The 19,634-nt window shown below is 43.5% G+C and overlaps 1 protein-coding gene across 3 annotated transcripts in view; it reads left to right on the forward strand.

Annotated features, from left to right (window-relative positions):
- PTPRR (protein tyrosine phosphatase receptor type R) overlaps window positions 1-19,634 on the forward strand; it is a 304,723-nt gene that overhangs the window by 113,663 nt on the left and 171,426 nt on the right. For all 3 annotated transcript variants that reach the window (XM_077468720.1, XM_077468721.1, XM_077468722.1), the window contains one exon: window positions 99-254. In XM_077468720.1, the coding sequence (XP_077324846.1) occupies window positions 99-254 (156 nt within the window). The remainder of the gene's footprint in view (window positions 1-98; window positions 255-19,634) is intronic.

Here is a 19,634-nt window from a genome sequence, read left to right on the forward strand (position 1 = left end):
TCAGTAACCAGAGGCAGTCAGTGTATGTGTGGGTAATTCTTGCTGGCTTTGAAGTGTGAAGTAAGATAGGAAGTTCAACAGTTTTCTTTTTCACCCAGGGAAAGAAGAACTGCGTCGAGCTATTTATTTCTCCACTAAACAAAAAGATAGGCGTCCCAGATGCTCTTCCATCTGCAGAAGTTCTTCGGTCACTCAACCTACATACCCTACACCAAAGATTGTCCCATTTTGGAATAACTGAGGTCTCCCCAGAGGTAAGCCTATTATTTAGCAAAGGTAAAGTACATTATTTAATTTATAATGGAGAGGAAAAAAAGTATCTTCAAGTCTCCAAGAGGCATCAACAAATTTCTAACAGTGATGGTTCACCACAACTGCACAAGGCTAGGAATGTTGGGTTATTGGTAGCCATTATGGGTCTGATGTTCCAGAACTAGAGCACAGAAAAGTGTCTGTGTTGCCAATAACTCATTCGATTCCAACTGTCATTTTTTTCCTCTCTGGTTCAGATTGTTTTCGGTATGACCTGTGGTTACAGAATGTGCTTGTGGTAAACTACTGAATGGTTTACAGGAATGCTCTTATTTTTAAAACTTTCAGTAGCAGAAGAAACCAGAGAATATTACATTTGTACGTGGATTAAATACAATAAACGTATCGTAGAGGTAGTTAATCTTACCAGGTCTTAAAAGAACATCATTGTATAGCTAATTTCATCCACACCTCAATATGTGGAAATTCACTCTCTTTTGGTTTAGGAATAAACAGAATTGAATGGGGTCCTTGTGCTAAAAATGAGTGGGCTTGCAAGATGGACTATGTCTTTGTTGGCATTTTAGTGGGCAGCTGTCTATTTGCTGTTTTATCCATGAACAGAATTTTCTAGGACCTGTTCTTTCATCAGATGGACAAATAAGTTGTCCAGCTGACACACAATTCTCTTCTACTTTTTGGTTCCTGTGCATTTTCAAAGCTATTATGGACCCTGCTTCTGCAAAGGAAAAGCAAGACATTGTCTGGACAAAGGACATTGGTATGAACAGAAGCTGTAAAAAGGCTTGGGAGTTGTCTATATGGTCTTCCCATGAAGCAAAAGCATCTTGTTCCCCTGAAAGCTCCACAAGTTTAAATGAGCTGTTGGGTGAATTGGCAAATAGGTAAAGAGAAAGAGAGACATTTATCATACAGGGAGAGAGTAAGAGGAGGGTAAGATGTATGCTTGAGTTTTTTCTGTTGCCTGATTATTATTTTTTTTGGTTAAACCAGTGGGTTGAAGGAAAAAAAATGAACCGATTCTCCCACCCACCCCCATGTGGATGGGGAATCCAACCCAAGTAGCTATTGTATTTTGCCTGGGGGGGGGGGGGGGCTTTCCCCACCAGCAGAATACAATGATCAGTGTTTGCCAGATATAGGTCACACTGATTGTTAACGAATAACTTTTTACGCTGGTTGTACACAAGTCAATCGAAAGAACAACTTGTGTTCAACCAGCTAGCCCATAAATGGATCCAAATTCAGCCGGTTCCTGCTGAACCTTCCGAATTTCCATTCATGTATGGCTGGCCTAAGCGCTGCAAAGACTACATTGTAAAGAGTATACAGTGTGCAAAAATTCACCATGCAACATATAGGGATTGATTTACTATCCTCATCCAATAATGTTCAAACAAAAATGCTATTTTTTTTTCCTTATATAAGTTTGGATATTCTTTGTAAAGTGAAGCCTAAAGTGGTTATAGACCCTTACATAAGCCCAGTGACTAGCCTTGGGTGATGATAGTCTTCTCCGCTTGTCTGAGCTGTCAGAAAAAAAGGGGGCAGAGAGCTGAAGTTACACTCAGCAGAGGTCAGCAAGGAGAGCTCTGAGAGCTGATTGGAGGGAATGGACACGCCCCCCCTTCACATGGCACAGACTGCGTGCTGGAGTTTCCTCCCTAGTCACCATTTTTCTCTTGGTGTCTGGAAAACTTGTCAGAATTGATACATGCTGTTAGCAGAGGAATGCAGTAGCAGACAGAATTAAAACTTAGTTCTCTTAATTGAGACAAGTATGTACTATAGAGATATGCTTTGTTCATATTTCATGTCTTAGCTTTGCAACTACTTTAACTTTATGTAATAAGCTCAGGAGCAACTGCACTTGCAAAATTATAGCATATTAACCTCACAATTTCATTGTGAACCAGCCCAACAGTACCATATGAAATTCAAGTTCTTGTGGAACATGTGATTATTCTCTATTCAGCTAGCACAACAAAATTATTTTTGTTGGTATATTTATAGACATATTTGTTATCCATTGCTGCTGCTGTGCTAACTGATTCTGGTGCCATCTCTACCTGGATAAATCCAGATCTCTTTTCTTAAAATGGTTGGAAACCCTCATGGTTGTTCACTTTAATGCATTCTACACATTAAGGCGAAAAACCTTCTGTGGTGCTGCAGCCCCCCAGCCCCCATTTACTTACCTGACCCCGATCTTTCTCCGACCGGGGACAAGCACACCAGCTCTACCTGGTGTCTCGTGTCCTGATTGGATAGATTGATAGCAGCGCAGCCATTGGCTCCTGTTGTTGTCAATCAAATCCAATGACGCGGTGCCAGGGCGTGGGTCCTGAATCCTGCATTCTGTGTGAATGGACACAGATGAGGGACTCTGGAGCGTGCCTGCACAGGTGTCCACTGAGAGCGCTTCTCCAACGTGGACACTCGATGTGAGGAGGAGCCACCAGTGCCGCTAAGGGACCCCAGAAGTGGAGGACCGGGGCCACTCTGTGCAAAACTAACTGCACAGTGGAGGTATGACATGTTTGTTTTTTTGCGGTTTTACAACCCCTTTAATTTCCCCTGAAATGTAAACTGCCTACACTAATGCCTCCTACACACGATCAGACTTTCTGATGGGAAATGTTGGATGTGAGGTTGTTGGTGGACAATCCGACCATGTGTATGCTCCACTGGACAACTGTTGTTGGACTTTCATCTAACAAATTTTGGCTAGCAGATTTTTAAATTTTCCGCCAACAAATGTGTGTTGTCGGATTTTCCGATCGTGTGTACACAAGACTGTTGGACAAAAGTCCAAAGTACAAACACGCATGCTCAGAAGCAGAAGCGGTCGGTCTTGTAAACCAGCATTTGTAATGGAGAATTAACATTTGTGACTTGGCAAATTATGAAATCTCCAAATGCAGTGCATATTCTCTTCTTCTTTAACCCCCCTGACGGTATTCCCGAGTCTGGCTCGGGGTGGAATTTTCATACCAAAAGCGGTAACCCCGAGCCAGACTCGGGACTGCATCGCTGGATCCAGGAGGACGTTTACTCACCTTCTCCCTCGGATCCAGCGTTGTCTCCCCGCTGTACGAGCGAGCCGTGTCTCGCTCGATCTATCACATCGCCGATCTCCGTGCCCTGCGAGCGTTGCGACGCACGGGGACGGAGATCGGCGCCAAATTCAAAAAGTGAAACAAACAGTAAACATACAGTATAATGTAATCTTACAGATTACATTGCTGTATGTAAATATTTCACATCCCCATTGTCCCTAGTGGTCTGCCCAGTGTCCTGCATGCAGTTTTATGTAATAAAAACTGTTCTTTATGCCTGGAAACTGGAGATTGTCCATAGCAACCAAAACTGTCCTTTTACATCAAAAATGGTTTTAGACCAGCTAGAAAACAGCGATAATAAATTGGAATCACTCGCAGAATTGAGCGATAGCGATTTGTGGAGAGATCCGTCCTCAAATACTGAAAAGTAATGACAGCAACAATTCTGCAACTGAGCAAATTTCAGTGTTTTTGATTTGATTACATTATTGAATCATTTTTATTATTGTTATATTATTATTTGGTACAATTATTTATAATTATTTATTATATTATAATTTATGATTTCATTTTTCAAACTTTATTATACCCAGGATGTCTGCTAGACTCTGGTTTGGACAGATTTAAGTGAGTTATTCCTAAGAATTGCAGGACTACAATATAAAACGCCAATTTTCATGCAAAATAATGGTACCGCTTTTAGCACCTAAAATCCGAAATAATCGTACCGCCAGGGAGGTTAACCACTTTGAGATCGGACCATTTTGCTGGCTTAAGACCAGACCACCTTTTGCGATTCGGCACTGCGTCGCTTTAACTGACAATTGCGCGGTCGTGCGACGTGGCTCCCAAACAAAATGAACGTCCTTTTTTTCCCATAAATAGAGCTTTCTTTTGGTGGTATTTGATCACCCCTACGGTTTTTATTTTTTGCGCTATAAACAAAAAAAGAGTGACAATTTTGAAAAAAACACATTATTTTTTACTTTTTGCTATAATAAATATCCCCCAAAATTATAAAAAAAAATTATAATTTTTCCTCAGTTTAGGCCGATACGTATTCTTCTACATATTTTTGGTAAAAAAAATATCAATAAGTGATTATTAATTGGTTTGCGCAAAATTTATAGCGTTTACAAAATAGGGATAGTTTTATGGCATTTTTATAAATATTTTTTTTTTTACTAGTAATGGCGGCGATCAGCGATTTTTATTGTGACTGTGACATTATGGCGGACACATCGGACATTTTTGACAAATTTATGGACCATTGTCATTTATACAGCAATCAGTGCTATACAAATGCACTGATTCCTATGTAAATGACACTGGTTGTGAAGGGGTTAGGCAGGGGGTGGCAGTGTAGGGGTTAAGTGTGTCCTAGGGGTGTATTACTAACTGTGGGGGGCTGAGCTGTGTGCTAGTAAACGCTGATCTATGCTCCAATCACAGGGAGCAGAGATCAGTGTCACTTGTTGCTAGGCAGAATGGGGAGATGCTGTTTACATCGGCATCTCCCCGTTCAGCCTCCCCGTGAGACGATCACGGGTATCCCCGCGGCGATCGAGTCTGCGGGACCTGCGACCGGACTCACGGGAGTCCCGACTGGCACGCGTGCGTGCGATGTCAGGGTGGCAATTTCAACTGGACGTACCTGTACGCCAGTTTGCCTGCCCGTGACATTCTGCCGATGTACATCATTGTGCGCCGGTCAGGAACTGGTTAATGGGATACAGGCATACCCCGCTTTTAAGTACACAATGGGGTTTATTTACTAAAGCTGGAAAGTGCAAAATCAGGCTCACTTCTGCATAGAAACCAATGAGCTTCCAGGGTTTTATTACCAAAGCTTAATTGAACAAGCTGGGGATAGAAGCTCATAAGTTTCTATGCAGAAGTGAGCCTGATTTTGCACTTTGCACCTGATTTTAAAAGTGGGGTATGCCTGTAATAATGAAGTTGCTTTGCTGGTGATACTGATGAAGTTATTACAAACAATTTTTCAAAGGCTTTTTTTAGTGATATCAAGAATAATATTATTATGTTTTTTTTTTAATGTGCAAGTTACCACAACACCAGTATCTCGTAGTTTTTACGAACAAAGATACAACTATGTTGGTGTCCCGTATCAATTTTACATTGTATTTTTTTTTATGTAACTGCCTACTCCCAAACTGTCATTTGAAGTAAAACATATAGTCAAGTATTATTCTACACAATTTTTTTATTGTGCATTAAAAAAATATATATATAAACATGCTATCTGCCAATAGAACTTAACCAAAAAGTGCATTCTATGCATCCAGAAATATAGAAAATATACCAAATCAAATCATTATTCAACCCAAAAAAATAATGTCAAAGCAATAAATCCAAGGCCAATAATAAATAACACGTTATTTCCTCCAATTCTTCAACATGTCTGGTTGACGAACGTCTGTTCAGAAACAAACTGATAAGTGCTAAATTAAAAATTCTAAAAGAAAAGCGCGAATCAACACTCACCAGACTTTGACTAACATGAAATTAGTAGAAGGAGCCCAAAGGGTGACGCTAAAGAGCTGAAAAACAACATAGTACGTCTAATGCCGCGTACACACGATCAAACAAGCGGGTGGAAAAGTCCGGCAAACTGAAGTCCGCCGGACAATCCCCCCGTGTGTAGCCTCCGGCATACTTTTTTGACCCGAAAGTACGGCGGACTTAGAAAGTAGTTTTGCACTCCAATCTTCCCGCCTGACTCGCATTTCGGCGGACAATCCGGCCATGTGTGTGCCAGTCCGCCGTACTTTTGAAATGAGCGGACTTTTCCCGCCCGGAGAAAAGTCCGCTCATTTCGAGCGGGTCTCCAGGTAGGCGGGGCCCGCGAAGGAGACGTTGCTGGCCCCGCCACCTGGAATGGACTTAAAGGGGAACCCCAGCGCCGAAAAAAATTGGCGTGGGGGTCCCCCCAGGTCCACATCAGACCCTTGTCCGAGCACGCTACCCGGCCGGCCAGGAAAGGGGTGGATGAGCAAGCGCCCCCCCCCCTCCTGAGCCGTACCAGGCCACGTGCCCTCAACATGGGGGGTGCCTTGGGGAAGGGGGACCGCGCGGCCCCCCCACCCCAAAGCACATTGTCCCCATGTTGATGAGGACAAGGGCCTCTTCCCGACAACCCTGGCCGTTGGTTGTCGGGGTCTGCGGGCGGGGGGCTTATCGGAATCCGGGAGCCCCCTTTAATAAGGGGCCCCCGGATACCGGCCCCCCACCCTATGTGAATGAGTATGGGGTACAATGTACCCCTACCCATTCACCTGTAAAATAAAAGTACAAAAAAACACAACACACAAGATAAAATACTTTATTGCACAGCTCCGGGGGTCTTCCGTCTTCGGGGGTCTTCTCGCCGGACTCCTCCGCTATCTTCTTGTAGCTCTTTTGCTAGCGGAGGAGTCCGGCTTTCTTACTCGCTTCCGGCCTCTTCTTCCGACTTCGGGGGTCTTGTCCCCCTCTTCGGTTCTTCTGCCGGGCCACCGTGCCTTCTTATAGCTCTTTTACAGGCGGTGGCCCGGTCTTCTGTCGCCGCCGCCGCCTTCCGTTCTTCTTCTTCTTCTTCTCCAGGAGATGTTGACTCGACGATCTCTCCGGCCGCAATGCCAGGGACGCGCTGCGCTGCCATTTATATAGGGACAAGGGGCGGTGTCACATGGCTTTATGTCACATGGGTTGGTCACATGGGTTGATGTCACATGGGGTCTGTGACATCGTAAGGCGGCGGGGTCACCATGTGACACCAACCCATGTGACATAAAGCCATGTGACACCGCCCCTTGTCCCTATATAAATGGCAGCGCAGCGCGTCCCTGGCATTGCGGCCGGAGAGATCGTCGAGTCAACATCTCCTGGAGAAGAAGAAGAAGAAGAAGAAGAACGGAAGGCGGCGGCGGCGACAGAAGACCGGGCCACCGCCTGTAAAAGAGCTTTAAGAAGGTGCGGTGGCCCGGCAGAAGAACCGAAGAGGGGGACAAGACCCCCGAAGTCGGAAGAAGAGGCCGGCGGCGAGGAAGAAAGCCGGACTCCTCCGCTAGCAAAAGAGCTACAAGAAGATAGCGGAGGAGTCCGGCGAGAAGACCCCCCGAAGACGGAAGACCCCCGGAGCTGTGCAATAAACTATTTTTTCTTGTGTGTTGTGTTTTTTTTGTACTTTATTTTACAGGTAAATGGGTAGGGGTACATTGTACCCCATACTCATTCATATATATAGGGTTCATAGGGTTCATATAGGATTCATATAGGATTCCGATAAGCCCCTCGCCCGCAGACCCCGACATCCAACGGCCAGGGTTGTCGGGAAGAGGCCCTTGTCCTCATCAACATGGGGACAAGGTACTTTGGGGTGGGGGGTCTGCGCGCCCCCCCTTCCCCAAGGCACCCCCCATGTTGAGGGCACGCGGCCTGGTACGGCTCAGGAGGTGGGGCGCTTGCTTGTCCCCCCCTTTCCTGGCCGGCCGGGTAGCGTGCTCGGACAAGGGTCTGATGTGGACCTGGGGGGAACCCCACTCCGATTCTTTTCGGCATTGGGGTTCCCCTTTAAGTCCATACCAGGTGGCGGGGCCAGCGACGTCTCCTTCGCGGGCCCCGCCTACCTGGAGACCCGATCGAAATGAGCGGACTTTCCTCTGCGTGCGTGGGCGAGTCCATTCATTTCAAAAGTAGGGCGGATAGTACGGCGGACTTAGTACGCCGTATTAGTCCACTGAAAAAGTGCTGTGTGTGGGCAAGTAGCCGTTCGGAAAGTCCAACGGACAGTCTGGCGGTAAGTCCGCCAGACTAAGTCCGTCGGATAGTCGGCTACGTGTGTACGCGGCATTATACGTCACTACGTTCATAATTGTTGGCCAACATTTGTGTGACCGTGTGAGTGAGTGAAATATTTGTATAGCGCACAACGCGAACTGAATCGCCTCAAGGCGCTGTGTGTGTATGCAAGACAAGTTTGAGCCAACACCCTTCAGGTAAAATTCCATGGTTTTGTTGTCAGAAAGTCCGATCGTGTGTACGAGGCATTACAACTAAAAATTCACAGCACATTCATTAGCAAAACATGCATTTTCTTTATATTTGCATCGCTTTAGAAGCAATGAAATAGTGGGGCTGATCAGGAGAATGTTTCCTGCATTTACTCCTGTAAAAAACCCCATGAAACCTAATTTTCATTAAATTCATAATTCATGCTGGATCACAGGCAAGATTTGTAAAAAATTCACCAGCAAAGTGCATTTTACAAGTGTAGCTCATAACCGCACACAATTGTGTTGCAAAGAGCAATATTTCATGACTCATCTGTGCAGATTACACAGAGCATGTTGCTCAACCTATATGTTGTAAGAAAGGAAACCTGTACTAAGACATGCTGTATGAAGGTGCTATTACTGATCTCCTTCTAAAAATCCAGCCCTTAGAATGTCCTTGGCCTTGGCTAAGTCACTGACCTGGAACAAGCATGCATGTTTATGATTCAGAAATTAATGAAAGCACTGGATCATTATGACAGACAGGCACCTAATATATTCAGAAGGAGGTTAGCAATGGCAGCCTTCACATTCTCTCAATTTCCACAAGTCTATGTAAAACCTAAATTTATTTTTTGTATGTGTGAATTTGCAATGTTTCTTACCTCCTTAGTAGCAATACTTCCTGTAGTCTGACAAGCCTAAACCACTGCCTTACAAACAAACAGCTTTGCCAGTCTGCCATAAAAAAACTTCTCTGGTTGCCCATTATAAGGTCTATCAGATGGTCAGTCCCAGTGGCGGCTGGTGAAGTTTTTGGATGGGGGGCACCAGACCCCGCCCATCATTTTTGACCCCCTCCCATTAGTCATAAACCGACTCACACGGAAGTTCACACTGCCATACGCGTACTGCTGGGGAGTGTCAATACATTGTTAATGACACCCCCATTTCAGCTTGCATATCGCACTGCGAACTGTCAGTTCGGACATGAATCGGATCGCATGGGTGTGAACACCCATGCGATACGATTCTGGTGCAGAACAAAAAAAAAGGGTCCTGTATGAGTTTACTGCAAATGCGATTTAAGCCATACTATCTGTATGGCTGAAATCGCATTGCACGGACATCGCATGTGATTTGCACTGCAGTGTGGTGTGAATCACATGCGATTTTGCACCACGCAGCAGTGTGAACTGGCCCTTAAAAGCATTTTTGTCAAAAGATTTTAAGAATAAATTCCATACATGGCATATGGTGCAGCAAAATTATAGTAAAAAAAAAAAATCTGTACCCTCTAGTAATAGAGCTCCAGTAACTGGTAGGGAGGGTTCTCTGACCACATGCCCTTCTGGGGTGGGTCGGTCCATGACGCAGGAGAATAATAAAAAGTGCATCAGGCCATCAGTGTGTGTTTTCACTCACATGATTTCACCTGCCCTGCAGATGTGTGCCTGTAATAAATGTTTGCCCCATTTGTTCCAGTTACTGATCAGAGTGACAATCCAGTGCAGTAGCTTGCTTCTCCAGTTTTTATTTTTTATGACTTTATGAATTATTTCAACCTGCCCGTCATGCCGTGTAGAGGCGCGCTCGAGTCTTACCTTTCTCCTGCAGCTCCGCTCGAGCCAACGAACAGAGCTGCCGACTTCACTTTCGGCTTTCGTCTGTTTCACAAAACCCGGAAGTGACCTTGGGAATTGAACAGCAATGCTCCGCCCCTAGAATTACAGTGATTTTACAGGCGGAAGCTACTTGGCGTTCTGTGTTGCGTCACAAGGCGGTTTAAGAGCCTGCAAATGAAGCACCATGTCTGCAATCTCGTGATTGCATAGACGTGTTGCTTCCCATAGTGCACTGCGTCCGGCGCCACAGTGCATGTTAAATGACTTTTTTTATGTCTTAAAGGGGCCATTTTAACTTTTTTTTTTTTACTTTTTTTTTTGTGACTACAGTAGGGGAGGCGGTGCCCAGGCGCCCCCTATGGATGGGCTGCCACTGGTCAGTCCAATGGCCAACTAAAGAAGCCCACATAACAGTGTGACAACATTGCAAATCATTGCAATCCGGTAGCTAACGTTGTCACCCCTGTAACAGGAAGTCGTCCTGTTACTGGCAAGATGTCCAGGATAGAAATGTCCACAAAAAAATGAATAAAACACAGGAATTACTCAAATCTTTCTCATGCAGTGGGGCCCCTGCTCTGCAAGAGTTAAATGCTTGTTAAATTTAGAAGGTTAAAGTGTAAGTTCACCTTTACATTCAATTTGGTACTAAGGGGCCCAAAGTGTGCCAAGAAAATATCCTCCAAACCATTACACCACCACCCTGAACTAGTGATACAAGGCAGGATGGATCCATGCTTTCATATTGTTTTTGTCAAATTCTGACCCTACCATCTGATCTGATTGGCAACGCTTTTCCAATCTTTTGACAGAAGTGACACCCGGTGTGGTCTTCTACTGCTGTAGCCCATCTTTTTTAAGGTTTGATGTGTTGTGTGTTCAGAGATGGTATTCTACATACCTTGTTTGTAAATCGTGGTTATTTGAGTTACTGTTGTCTTTCTATTATCTCAAACCATTCTGCCCATTCTCCTCTGACATCAACAAGGCATTTTCGTCCAAACAACTTCCGCTCACTGGATGTTTTCCCTTTTTAGGACCATTCTCTGTATACCCCAGAGATGGTTGTGCATGAAAATCCCAGTAGATCAGCAGTTTTTGAAATACTCAGACCAGCCCATCTGCCACGTTCAAAGTCACTTACATCCCCTTTCTTCCCCATTCTGATGCTCAGTTTGAACTTCAGCAAGTCGTCTTCACCACATCTAGATGCCTAAATCCGTTGAGTTGATGCCATTGATTGGCTGATTAGCAAATTACCATACAATTGAACAGGTGTACCTAATAAAGGGGCTGGTGAGTGTATATATACATACACAAAGGTTTTGCTTTTCATTTCTGTTTTGAATAGAACTGATTGTTTTACAAGGTAAGGGTTATACTTTAAAGGAGAAATATAGCCAAAGCTGCACTACTGTGACCCGTCTTCAGCCTACATCAGGCTAAAGTCTGCTGTTGACTTAAGTCACTCAGCCGGTTCAGGCTCAGAAAAGATCTTTACTTTACAGTAGGGATTCACCCAGATGCATGGCCATCAGCCTCACAAAATGCCGCTGAGAGCCTGAGCCATCCTCTTCCGCCAACTCCCACAGCCCAATGCTCCAGTGAGCACTGGAGGGGCAGAGCAGAGAGTCAGTGACTGACAGTCACCGCTCTCTGCTCATAGCAGAGGGAGAGAACTGAGCGATCAGCAGTGTTTGATCACTAATTTTTCAGAATAGAGCCAGCAGGGGACAGCTGCAGCTGGGATCAGTGCTACAGCCATCTAGATGAGTATAATTTTTTATTGAGAGAAAAACTCACCCAAGCTCTACCGATATATAGTATAGTTGATGTGTAGGGTAGTCGGTGCTCTGGCTAATTAAGCTCACAAAAGATCCATAGAAAGTACAGGCCGGCAACTTGACAGCTTTTCCATAGAAAATATTTATTTAAGCATTACAGCAATAACATCATCCAAAATTTACGCATTTCGGGTAATTTTTTTATTGTTCTGTATTCCCACACTTGTCTTTTAAGAATACTGTATACAACAAGGCATGATCCCACCATAATATTGCTGGCTGGCAAACTTGTCATTTAGACGTTAACATTTCAAGGCACGTAGTCACTGAACTTCTCCTTTTTTGAAGTATTATCTTTAAAATCAGCACCCAGAGCTGTGCACAGTTCAGTGTGGGAAGTGTGATAGGTAAAACCTGACATTGATCACTTTGTATTACTCACAGTTTTACACATCACTAACCAAGAAATACTACAAAGATGATACTGATAAATTAAGCATATTTTATTTTCCATTCTACGCAGCAGAGTAGCCAAGTGGCTAAGGCAGAGCATGAGACCTTACTGCTGCTACTTATAATGTAATGTCATTATATCTCTATTAGTCTATCTAATATGGCCAGTGCTGGTGCAAGGATTTTTGACACCCTAGGCGAAACCTAATTTTTCCGCCCCCATTGGCTCCACCACTGACTCCATCCAGTTTGTCCTGCCTATGTGACAGAAGGTGCTGCCATACAGGAAGCATTGGCTCTTCTTCCTCTAGCGCTGGCTCCAGTTCTGCGCCTCTAATTACACTACGGTTTGGACGGAGCAGCTGCCTGAGACTGAGTTAGTTACATGCTGCAGCCTGCAGAGCATGCAGACACAGAGGGAAACCCACGGACAGGCGCCCCTAGGCAGCAGTGAGCCCTAGGCGGCTGCCTAGTTTGCCTAGTGGTAGCACCGGCCCTGAATATGGCTATAGCAAGAAAACAAGTACCCAGCAAGGGAAACCAGAACTCCTAATCTACTTTTAAGCTTTGTGTCAAGTAATTAAAGTCTGAAACCTATGGTTCAACCTGACAGCCAGTTATTTTCAGAAGAGCAGGTGAGCAATGGCAGTCCACAGATTTCTCCCCGCATCCACAGTGTCTTACTATACCTTTCTGCCTTATTTAGCAATAGAAAAATAACCTAACATCAGATAACAGTGTAGCCTGGGCATCCGTCTTTAACTTCTTAGCCAGTCTTATGTTCATTCTAAAGGTTTTGACCTTTCCTCGAAGACAGCATTATATGCTTAGTGCCTTGTAATTATACAGTATGTGTTTCGTGTTGTTTATTTCAAGGTGCATTTTCTTTCTGCATCTAAAAAATACATCATAAATACAGACAGGGCTGGAATATTTTAACTGGAGCCTGTAGAAATAAAGCGTTTGGTACTCAAAGCAGCACCCCTCTATCATATGTGTTGGGCTGCATTGGGCAGCATTGCCCAGTGCAGTCCCAATGCATAGGCAAGGCAATATGCTTTATGTCCTATTGTTTCATTTCACACCAATGGCACTGAAAAAAAGGTAGGACAGGATGCATTTTTACGCAGTGCAGCATTATACTGAATCGCAAAACACCATGGTGCATGAAGTGGAAAGAATTGTGAGATTTAAATATATATATATATATATATATATATATATATATATATATATATATATATATATATAAAAGAAGATAAATAGCGAGATGTGTTTTAGCATTGCATTGTTCCTCCCTATCCACTGTTCAACAGTGTATGCTTTGGGCCCTAAGGTTCATCTTTTTTGCAAAGAACAGTTTCTGTATGTCTCATTCTAACCTAGAATATTGTTACAATGGGGGAGATTTGCTAAAACTGGGCACTGCGGTATCAAGTGAGGTGGGGGGGCACCACGAGGAGATTGAGGGGGGAGAGGATTTGTTTTGGGAGTGGAAATTTTGGGGGCAGCAGGTAGTAAGAATTCTTTTAGGAGGGGAAATTTGAGTGTGTGTGATAAGAACAGTGATACAGGGGGATTTGTATTGAGAGGGGAATAGGAGAAGAGGAGTTGTGCTAAGACGGTCAATTTTGGGGGTTTGTGCTAGAAGAGGTGATATGGTAGAGGGGGAAGGGGATTTCTGCTAGGAGGAAATGCAGTTTTTTTTGGGGTGGGGGCTAGTGCTAGTAGGGATAATTGGGGGGTGTTTGTTCTAGGAGGGGGGTGATGGGTATTTGTGCTATGAGGGGGATTTGGAGTGGGGGGGGTTGTGCACTCAGAGTGGAAATTTCAGTGGTGGAGGATTTGTGCTGGGGGGTGATTTTCTTTTTTGGGAGGGGGCATTTGTGCTGTTGGGATTTGAGGGATGGAGGGGACAGAGATTTATGCCCAGAGGGGTTATTTCAGCGGGGGGGGGGGGGGGCGCATTTGTACTGGGAATTTATGCGTAGGTGATTATCATGCAGATTAATGCCCAATTTCTTTTTTTTGGGGTGGGGGGGATTTTTGCTCACATATAAAGTTCATACTTTTTTGGGGAGGGGCGCAGTTTGGCATGGGCTCTAAGTGACCTTGTCCCTTCACTGGTTGGGACCACAACCAATGTGTCAGTTACAATCCTGGAATGTGCCAGGAATGTAACTGTTTTTTTAAACTGTTAAATGAATGGATTTAGTTCCGTTTTAATTGAACAAGCTGAAGTTGGAAGCTGATTGGCTACCATACACAGCTGCACCAGATTCTGAGTGCTCCAATTTTAGTCAATCTCCCCCAATGTGCAAATGAGTCTATATGAGATAACTTTATGATGCAATAATGGGAAAACAATGTGTAAATGAGTATGCTTACTGAATAAATATGCCTTTTTATGGTCTTGATGTGTTGGACTATACACATTCATTCGCTTGAATGTGAAATGAATAACCCTTTTTATAGGTGGAGATGCATATGAAAAAAATGTTTTACAGGCATCTAGATTCCCTTTTCAACGTGAATTCCTGAGAGAGTGTGATATGCCTATCGCAGCACCATAGTGATACTGATGTAGAGATAAACAAAGACATACCTACTGGGGATAGAACATTGTAATTACCATTTTACCCTGCGTGGAACTTGTCTGCCTGGCAGAACTTTCTTTTCATTTCTAAGCATGAGCAAAATTGGACCCCAAGCAGTATTTCAAGATGAACAAAATGTGGAGTCATTTGACTATATCATTAAAAAGGTATTGGAATTGTGCAACATTTAATGTAAATCAAATAACATGTTTTATGGTGAAATAATTGAACAAGGAAACAATTATGATTGTTGGAAAATATACAAGATAAATAATGAAGTACACAGATTTGTGCCCATCGTACAATAAAGTGATCATTGTAAGCTAGGGAGTTGCTTTAGATATAGCAATGGTAGGACTAGACATAAATTACTAGACATGATGAAGAGCAGTTAAAGGGTTATTTTTAATAAATGTAAAAATCTGCAGGAATACATTTCTGACATCTCACAATATACAGCAACCATATAATTGTTTAAAAAACTGTACATTTTCCCTCTAAAAAACAATTGTTTAGCTCCAGCAAATGATAGGCTTAGATGACATTGTCTATTGCAGGCAAGAGTAATCAATTATTTAGTCACTTCTCCCCAGATATCACACTGCAACATTGTGGGAGGCTGTAGCAGGGGGCTGATTTGTGTCAGATCTGTGTGAATACTATGCAATCTGTACAAGCAGCAGGATTTACATTATTATACCATCTCTGAGCCAGCGTCCCAGACAGTACAGGAAATACAGTTGGGTCCATATATATTTGTACACATGCACAATTTTTGATTTGTCAGATATATAATTCAAGCTATAGTTATATAATGGGTATGGGCTGAAAGTGCACACTCTCAGGCTTAATTTGAGAGTATGTACATCCAAATCGGGTTTAGGAATTACAGCTCTTAAGAATAGCCACCCCCCTTTTACAAGGGACCAAAAGTAATTGGATAATTGAATCAAAAGCAGTTTCGTGGCCAGGAGTGGGCTACTCCTTCTTTATTTCTTCATCAATTAAGCAGGTAAAAGAGTTGATTCTAAGTGTGGTATTTGCATTTGGAATCTATTGCTGTAAACCTACATATTGCGTTCAAAGAAGCTGTCCATGCAAGTTAAACAGGCCATTGTAAAGCTTCAAAAACAAAACAAATCCATCAGAGAGATAGCAGCAACATTAGGAGTGACCAAATCAAAAGTTTGGTACATTCTGATGAAAGAAGAACACACTGATGAGCTCAGCAACTTAAAAAAGGCTGGACATCCACGGAAGACAACAGTAGTGGATGATGGCAGAATCCTCTCTATGGTAAAGAAAAACCCATTCACAACATCCAGACAAGTGAAAGACACTCTCCAGGAGGTGGGCGTATCATTGTCAAAATCTACAATCAAGCGAAGACTTAATGGGAGAAAATACAAGGTGCAAACCATTCATAAGCCGAAAGAATTGAAAAGTCAGATTAGACTTTGCCAAAAAAAAATCTAAAAAAGCCAGACCAGTTCTGGAAAAGCATTCTTTCGATAGATGAAACTAACGGGGGAAAAAATTGTGGAGAAGGCTTGGAACAGCTCATGATCGAAAGCACACAATGTCATCTGTAAAACATGGTGGAGGCAGTGTGATGGCATGGGCATGCATGGCTTCCAGTGGCACAGAGTCATTGGTGTTTATTGATGTGACAGAAGACAGAAGCAGCCAAATGAATTCTGCAGTGTTTAGAGATATACTGTCATCCACGATTCAGCCAAATGCAGAAAAGTTGATTGGACGGCTCTTCACAGTACAGATGGACAATGATCCAAAACACACTGCAAAAGCAACCCAGGAGCTTTTTGAAGGAAAAGAAGTGGAGTATTCTGTAATGGCCAAGTTAATCACCTGATCTCATCCCAATTGAGCATGCATTTCACTTGCTGAAGGCAAAACTAAAGGCAGAAAGACCCACAAACACAGAACAACTAAAGACAGCTGCAGTTATCGCCCGGCAAAGCATCAGAAAGAAGGAAACCCAGTCTTTGGTAATGTCTATGGGTTCCAGACTTCAGGCAGTCATTGCCAGTAAAGTTAACCGTTAATAAAATTAACATTTTATTTATGATTGTATTAATTTGTCCAGTTACATTTGAGACCCTGAAAATGGGCGGCTGTGTATGAAAATGGTTGCAGTTCCTAAAATGTGTACTTGAGATTTATGTTCAATCCCTTGAATTTAAGCTGAAAGTCTTGTTTCATTCTAATTTTATTCTGGGGGTATACAGAGCCAAAAGTATGAAAATTGTGACTGTGTCCAAATATGATGACCCTTTATAGTGCCTGAACAAAGATGATTCAATTCGTCTGGAGAGCAAAGCAGATGAAGCATTGTCATTAGGAATAGTGTAATTTTTGTGAAAGGTAATAAATATCTGTGTTACACTTACACGCATGCCTTTAACCACTTTAAGTGCCACCCCCCAACCCACCACCACCACCAGCAGCATAGCTGAATTCAAGCCTTCCATTCATTCTTGCACAGCTGTACAGGCTCTTCTCCTGTAGTAAAATTGCTTACCCTGATTTCACTGCACACTGCAAGCTTCTCACAGTGTACAGTAGAAGCTGTATCAAGTCAGATAGAGCCTGCCTCATTCCATGGCTGGAATTCCTCCACCAGCTTCTTTGATTTTTTCAAGCAAATATTGTCGAGCCACAGGGCCATGCTTTGTTTAAACTACCTTCATATCAGAAAAAAGCAGCCAAAATGCAAGCCGTGTATGTCCAGTTTTAGCTTCTTTCATTCACATTTTGTTTGCAGTTTAAGAGATTGGTCTAAATGGGCAACAACCTACCTATATTTACACTAGGTAACATTTCATGCCTTTTCCAAATAGAGAGTGCTGATGAGACAGGATTCCCACCTTACCCTGATTCCTGAAATTCCCCTAAGCAGCTACAACTTTAAATATATTGTCATTTTGATTCAAGAATATATATTGGCTATTTTTATTCTGTAAATTGTATTACTTAATTTTTTGGGAAATTGTAAACTAAAATCACTGAATTAGTTAAATACGTCAGCAGTTTTTATTGCTTTTTGCTGAAATATAACACTGTAGTTTCCTTTTTTTGCTCAATCCCTCTGGGTTTACATCATTTTTCATAAGCCCTAGGGTGTTTCTATATTTGGAACCTTGTATTCTTAAAAAAAAAAAAAAAAAAACCATTATCTTTGTAGCATGGATGATGATGAAAACAGAAAAAAAGTTTTTGTCACATTGCTTTATTAGGTATACCAGGTTAAACTTGAAGAGCAGGTTATAGTGACCTTTCTGTTACCATGGTGGTGCTGCCGATGTAATTTCCTGCGGTAGTGCTATAAAATACAGTGCTGATACACTTGGGTCACATAACCAAGAGCAAGGCATAGACATTCATGAGCAATGGTGATCAAAGCCGGAGAAACACTGGTTCATCACTTACCGACTCTCCTGATTTCCACGTAAATTTTTCTGATCTGTGTGTTATTCCGTTAGAAATCCATGCAATCTTGATGAACTTACTGAATGACATATCGATATGGATGTAATCCTTGACTCTGGCCTCTCCTTCAGCCCCCACATCCAATCACTGGCTAAATCCTGCCGCCTTAACCTCCGCAAGATCTTCAGAATTCGACCCTTCCTGACTAATGACACCACAAAGCAACTTATTCACTCCTTGATTATTTCCCGCTTTGACTACTGCAACTCTCTCCTTAATGGCCTACCCTTACACAGGCTATCCCACCTTCAGTCTGTTATGAATGCTGCTGCTAGACTAATACACCCCACTAACCAATCCGTGACTGCTGCCCCTCTCTGCTAATCCATTCACTGGCTCCCCCTACTCCATCGTATAAAATTCAGCATGCTAACCACAACATACAAGGCCATCCACAACATCGCCCCCATCTACATCACCAACCTCATGTGCAGATATCGCCCAAATCTAAACATCCGCTCCTCTCAGGACCTCCTGCTCTCTAACTCTCTTGTTACCTCCTCTCATGCTCGTCTTCAGATCTTCTCCAGAGCTTCTCCCATCCTTGGAACTCCCTGCCCCGGTATATCCAACCAGCCCCTAACCCAGTGGTGGCTGGTGCTCAAAATTTTTGCGGGGGGGCCCCCTGCCGGCCCGCTGTCTGCACTTACCTGTCTTGGTAGGACAGCTCCTCAATATCTTCTCCCGTCCTCTCTTCCCGTCCTCTGCTATCATTGGACGCCTGTCATTTCAGCCAATCAGGTGACGGGTAACAGATCCGAGCACCTGATTGGCAGAGAGGCAGTGTAGTGTTAGGAAAGCGAATATTCATTTTCATTTCTGACACAGCTGAGTGACCTGCAAGCGCCCAGCATGTCGCTCACAGGTCACCTTTTTTGACGCCTATTAGAGCCTATGGCACTAATCAGGTGCTTCAAAAACACCCCCTGCCACTGCAGTTCGGGCACCCTGCACCCAAAAAGGGTATGGGAGCCTGAATAGGGGGTGGCAGCGGCGGCCATAGATAGATTCATACAATGCGTGAATCTATCTTTTGGTGGTAGAGGGGTGGCTGGAGAGAGAGGGCGCACCCTTATGGACGCTCCACCACTGCCCTAACCTGTCCACCTTTAGGAGATCCCTGAAAATTCACTTATTCAGGGAAGCCTATCCCACACACACCTAACAGCTGTCCCCGAGCCACCCCCATCAAATCATTGCCTGCATCGATTACCTTTTGTACCACCGCCCCCTCCCTTTAGAATGTAAGCTCTTTGAGCAGGGCCCTCCTGTCCCAACTGTATTGAACTGTACTGTAATTGCGCTGTCCCCCCTCTACATTGTAAAAAGTAATTTT

This window comes from Lithobates pipiens, unplaced genomic scaffold (assembly GCF_037356315.1).
Source record: "Lithobates pipiens isolate NorthernLeopardFrog02 unplaced genomic scaffold, aLitPip1_a1.2 Scaffold_8, whole genome shotgun sequence".
NCBI classification, from domain to species: domain Eukaryota; kingdom Metazoa; phylum Chordata; class Amphibia; order Anura; family Ranidae; genus Lithobates; species Lithobates pipiens.